The sequence below is a fragment of the Impatiens glandulifera genome, chromosome 6, assembly GCF_907164915.1.
Source record: "Impatiens glandulifera chromosome 6, dImpGla2.1, whole genome shotgun sequence".
In the NCBI taxonomy this organism is placed as follows: domain Eukaryota; kingdom Viridiplantae; phylum Streptophyta; class Magnoliopsida; order Ericales; family Balsaminaceae; genus Impatiens; species Impatiens glandulifera.
This window is the reverse complement of record NC_061867.1, coordinates 615894-621553: the sequence shown is the minus strand read 5'-3', so window position 1 is coordinate 621553 and position 5660 is coordinate 615894. Positions and strand designations below refer to the sequence as shown.

Here is a 5660-nt window from a genome sequence, read left to right as displayed (position 1 = left end):
ATAAATAAAATATTATTTTTATCATGTTTCCAAAATCAATTTACCATGTTTCCAAAATCATAAATAAAATATTATTTCTAATTATTAATAATATCTAATATATTATTAATAATTGAATTCTATTCACATTAATCTATTCTGCCAACTCTAAGTGTGTGACCTCATAGGACCCAATTATAATAGTTATGGGTTTAACGCCATTAATCGTAGTTGGCTTCTAGCAAAACACTGCGACTCTTAACATAATCGGATTAAATTATTACCGTTCATTGTCCTATCCAGGTTTAGTCATTGCATATTAAATTAAAGAACATATTTCTTTTCGAATAATCTCAAGTCGGGTGATACGTGCGTATTTGAGCTTGTGGAGAGTAACATGATGCAGGTCCATTTCTTTTATGGACTACCCTAAGTTGTTATTGTGGTTGGTAAGGTTTGTTTTTATAGACAAAAGACTAAGTTGATTGTTATTGTGGATGGTATGATTTTCTATCTTTCATTTACAAAACTCTATTTGATTTTTTATTTTGGTAAGGATTGTTTCCTAATATTAAACCAAGGATATTTTATTATTATGTTTTATGATAAGGTTTGGAATTCTATTCAAAGAAATGTTATCTTAATTACTTCTTTCTTTTTTCTTTTGTGTTATTAATATATTTACTATTAACATATTTTAGAGTATAAGTAAGTAATTTTATTAGTGTTGGTTAGTGTTGTTTTTTCAAAACTTTAAGATATCAATTGTGACCACTTTTAAGTGTAAAATGTCAATCCAAATTTAAAATTTTTCAGCCATAATTATTTTTATCTCACCTTACATCATATTATTTCTATACAAACTAAGTTGTCTATTTGACATTTTCACTCATTTTCTTGATTTGCAATTTAATATACACATGTTAATTAAAGCTTAAAGTTAAATTTAGAATAGTTTCATTTTTGTGACATAATGTATTTTTCTATATATTTCATTTAATATGTGATTTTAACCATAAGAGTTAGACTAATATAATCGACGTCACTCAGGAGGGTAGATAAATTTAATTATATCTTATATTTCGTTTTGATTTGTCTGTTGTTATGTTAGTCCATGTTTTTCTAATTAAGATATTTATTTAAAAAATAATTATGATAATTACTTGAATACATGCATATTGTACCAGCATTACTCTAGTATTTTTAAATTAAGATGTATTGTATATCTCCCACTGTTGAAATCTGAAAAATCATAGGTATAAAAATAGTTTGTAAATATATTCAAGCTTCTTCCGAAAATAGTAAATTTAGCGTCAGAACGTTAAGTTACCGTGTCTCTAACTGCGGAAACTAGGATGTACCTGTATCCGTCCTGCTGTCGTAAATAGTTTATATAGATATTTAAGATATAAAACGTGTTAAATATGTCAAAAACATGTTAAACGTGCCAAAAACATAAAAACATGTTAAACGTGTGAAAAACGTGTTAAACATGTTTAATATGTGAAAAACGAGTTAAACGCGTCAAAAATGTGAAAAACGTGTTAATTTGGAATTACAATTCCGACATAAAAATATTGGAATTGAGAACTATCAAATTACACTATATTGAATTCCATTGAAATTCTAATTCTAATTCCAATTCCAATTCCAATTCTTAATATTAAAGTATCTAACAAACATAAGAATTGGACCCTCCAATTTCAATTCCAATGCCAATTCTAAGGTTACCAAATATACCCTTAATATTTTTAAATTAAGATGTATTGTATATCTCCAACTATTGAAATAAACTCTACCTTTAAATTAGTTAGCTTGTTTAATATCAAATCTCAAAAAATAATAGGTATAAATAGTTTGTAAATATATTCAAGAGATTTTTTTGACTCAATCATTCCTCTGAAAATAGTAAATTTAGCGTTAGAACTTTACATTACTACGTCTCCATCTGCGGAAACCCCGTTAATTTAGTTAATTCCTTTTGAAGTGCGAAAAACTTATTTGATAATGTTAATGACTTTTTTTTTTTTTAAATTACATTTACAACCAAACCCATTTCCCTCAATATTAAATCTGAAAATTTTGACTTCGATACTTTGTAAATAAATGTAAGAGATTTTTTATTCAATTATTTGGCCGAAAATAATAAACTTAGTGCTAGAACATTACCATGCCTAAAACAGCTGAAATCACTTTATACAGTTCATTTAGTTAATTAGCTTGTTTTTGAATGTCGAAAAATTAATTTGACAGTGTTTATGTTTAAAAAATAAAAAATATATTTACAACCAAATATTATTTTCTCAATATAAAATCTGAAAATTTTAGATTTCGATAGTTTGTATATAGATTTAAGAGATTCTCAATTCTAGTAAAGTTAGCGCGGAACATTAGAAACTAATTTTTACTTTTTATTAGTTAACATGTTTTTGAAATGGGAAAAAACTATTTTGATAATGTTTATGTTCTATTACATGATAATTGGTAAACATATTCAGTTTTTTATTCAATAAAAAAAAAGAAAAAAAAAGTAAATTCAGCGCATGAACATGAACTATGAAACGTGTCAGATTGATCCAAATGACTTGATACAGATCGAGTCTATTGAATATGAACTATGAAACGTGTCAGATTGATCCAAATGACCTGCTACCGATTGATTCTATTGAATATGAACTATCAAATGGTTTCAGATTGATCCAAATGACCTACTACCGATTGATTCTAATGAATATGAACTATGAAACGTGTCAGATTGATCCAGATTGAATATATACGAGTACCCTAATTGATAATTCATTTTACTTCCTCCAAACCCTAGCCGCTCTCAATCGATTCCCAGTTCTTCAACAATGGTCATCAACAGCGATCCTTTTAAGGATCGAAGGAGGTGGAGAAACCGGGGCAAGACCATTCAAGAAAGCTCCGCCGCCGCAGTCGCAGACTCTGATTTCATCTATCTCGCAGTCTCCCTTCCAGAAGAAATCATTTCAGACATCCTAATCAAACTTCCAGTCAAATCACTCAGCCGATTTAAATCCGTTTGCAAATCCTGGCGCATTTTGATATCTGATCCAGCATTTGTTAAAGCCCATCTGAAAGGTAACATGCAAAACAAGGATCATGCAAGCCATAAGCTTATTATGAAAACTGCTTTGCTTCATTTTGATGTGAAATTCTGTTCTATGTCATCTGTTATGAATGGAGAATCATCTATTACAGGACTCAATTATCCATGGGTGAACCCACACCGATCTGTTCGGATAATTGGTTCAGTTAACGGGTTGGTTTGTCTGGTTTGTCAAAGTTTGCTTTCAGGGGAAGCTTCCTTATATGTATGGAACCCGTGTACTGGAAAGGCTAAGAGACTGCCTAGTTATGGTACTGAAACAGATGTTGGTCGAATTGTTTCATATGGGTTTGGATATGATGAAGTTAATGATGATTATAAGTTGGTTGTTATTTACCTTTTAAGAACTAGTAGTAGTATAGAATGGAATTTTAGGCCTGAAGGAAAGATTTATGGGTTAAAGAGTGGTTCGTGGAGTAGGATTGAGAATGTATATAAAAGGACTCGGGTGTATGCTTTGTGTACTTATGTGAGTGGATCGCTTAACTGGGAAGCAGCTGATGGCCTTATTGCCTCTTTTGATTTGTCGAAAGAAACCTGGTCTGTAATCTCACGACCCGTTTATTTGAACGAGGAGAGGGCTATTTGGGGTTTAAATATAGGGAATTTAGATGGAAAACTATGTCAACTATTTTACCTTGAAGAGATGATGAAAATTGATTTATGGGTAATGAAGGAGTTTGGAAAAGTAGAGTCCTGGTTGAAGATGTATTCAATACCTTATCAATGTGAGATAGATGCTTTCAAGTATTGTGCATTCTTGATTATTTTCAGCAAGAATAAAGTGCTTATGTTGATTGGTTCGGATTTGATGTTGTATAATCTTGAGACTAAGACTGTTACACAACCCGACATTCAAAATATCAGCAATTTCCTTGATGTGGCAACTTATGTTGAGAGTCTTGTCTCACCTGATGATGCCAGCAACAAATCAATATCTGAGTTGGCTGATGAAGATGTAAGAAAGTAGTCTTAGATTATTGGTTATTTTATTGCCTTCTCTTAAACAAAAAAGTGTTTTATTTTTTACATAATTCATATGATTTCCCCTGAAGTTTAGGTGATCATGAGCTTTATATATATATATATATGTCTGTTCTTCTTCTATAAGTGAATGGGGATTGCTTGCTCACTCACCAGTCAATCACTCCTAGATAGATATATACTTGTATAATCTTTTTTTTTTGTTGTTGTCGTCAATTTTGTATGTTGAAATAGTGTGTATATCTCTCTCTGCAACCAAACACAATAAGCAGCTATACTCACAAGATGTTTTGCCTCATATTTCTCATCAATAAATGATTTCATTCATACCTCCTTTCGATGAAAAAGGACTCATTCTAAGGTATTAGCTTGGTATATTATATAGCAGTTAAGATTTAAAAGAAGTTTGATTCTAATAGTGTGTATATAAATTTTGTGCTTGATCTGCATCTCTTTTTCTTTTGATAACGCAGATAAATTATGCTGTCAGACTCAGATGAATGAATACAAGTGAAGATCATGAATCATTGAAGTTGGGTATTTGGCTTGAAGTCTTTCATACAAAATGGCTGTGGAAAATCTCTCTTTTCAAATTGAGATGTGTTAACTGAACTGTGTTATGTTTTCTTTATTTAAGGGTTGGTTTTACAACTCTTTGTAAACTGAATATATAGGATTGATTTCCTATTGTCAGTAACTTTCAATTCTCTTTTATCTTTTTAACATTATAACTATGGAAAATAATAACTTATGCAACAACTTTATTATTTATTTGTTTTAATTTCCAAAGGCTAAGTTTATTTTTAGGAAAGCAAAGATCATTTTCATCACTTTATTTATTTAGATTTATTATATTATTTGAAATATTGATTAGGTAAAAATAATTGTATTAGATCTCAAGTTGGGCATCCTTTTCATTAGAACAACTTCTTCTCTTTTGTCTGTTTTTCAATTTTCAAAATTTTACTCTCGATTAAATTTTTTATTAGGAAGTGATATATCTGAAACATAAAAAAACACTCATAATTTCATTTATATTTCCTTATTTTAAGCACAAATTTCAATTTCTAATTTAGACGAACTTCTAAGTAAAAATAATTTTATATTGGTATATGTGTTGAGTAAGTAGCATTGAATTGTTTAGTGGTAGTATAATATTACAACTAACAAATAATATTTTGGAGAATTCTCAATAAGATATTAATATTAAACTAGTTGAGACTTATTTAAAAGTATAACCAAACATTTTAAGAAATTAAAGTTTTTATCTACTTAAACTTTTACCTTGAGAACATCATTTTCATTCTAGTTCTATATCTTTTAAGATTTCAAAAAACCGAGTGTTATATAGTAGTAACTCTTGTTTATTCTGTCGGTCGACGAGAGAGGCCATTCTGCAACCTGACCTTATGCGCCTTATTTTCTTCTTCTCTATGCGTATGTCTCGATAATCTTTTAGGATAGCTTCGGAGGGCTCTTCAGGAAGACTTTATTTTTTTAGAAGGGAAAGGGGCCGCCTTTTCTGGAGATGCCTGGAGTAGGCTATTCCTGATTCTGTATAGGAAAG

The 5660-nt window shown here is 29.9% G+C and overlaps 1 protein-coding gene across 1 annotated transcript; it reads left to right on the top strand.

Moving 5' to 3' along the window:
• The first annotated feature begins 2831 nt into the window (after positions 1–2831).
• On the top strand, positions 2832–4697 carry LOC124941537 (F-box/kelch-repeat protein At3g23880-like). The gene is made up of 2 exons (XM_047481877.1): positions 2832–4067; positions 4567–4697. The coding sequence occupies exons 1-2, from the start codon at positions 2832–2834 to the stop codon at positions 4591–4593; spliced, it is 1263 nt and encodes a 420-aa protein (XP_047337833.1). The 3' UTR covers positions 4594–4697.
• The last annotated feature ends 963 nt before the right edge of the window (positions 4698–5660 follow it).

Excerpts from the sequence above, each read along its gene's own strand:
- LOC124941537 (XM_047481877.1), top strand. The coding sequence starts at position 2,832 with ATGGTCATCAACAGCGATCCTTTTAAGGATCGAAGGAGGTGGAGAAAC. Across the intron at positions 4,068-4,566 it reads CTGAGTTGGCTGATGAAGAT|ATAAATTATGCTGTCAGACT; the intron begins GTAAGAAAGTAG and ends TTGATAACGCAG.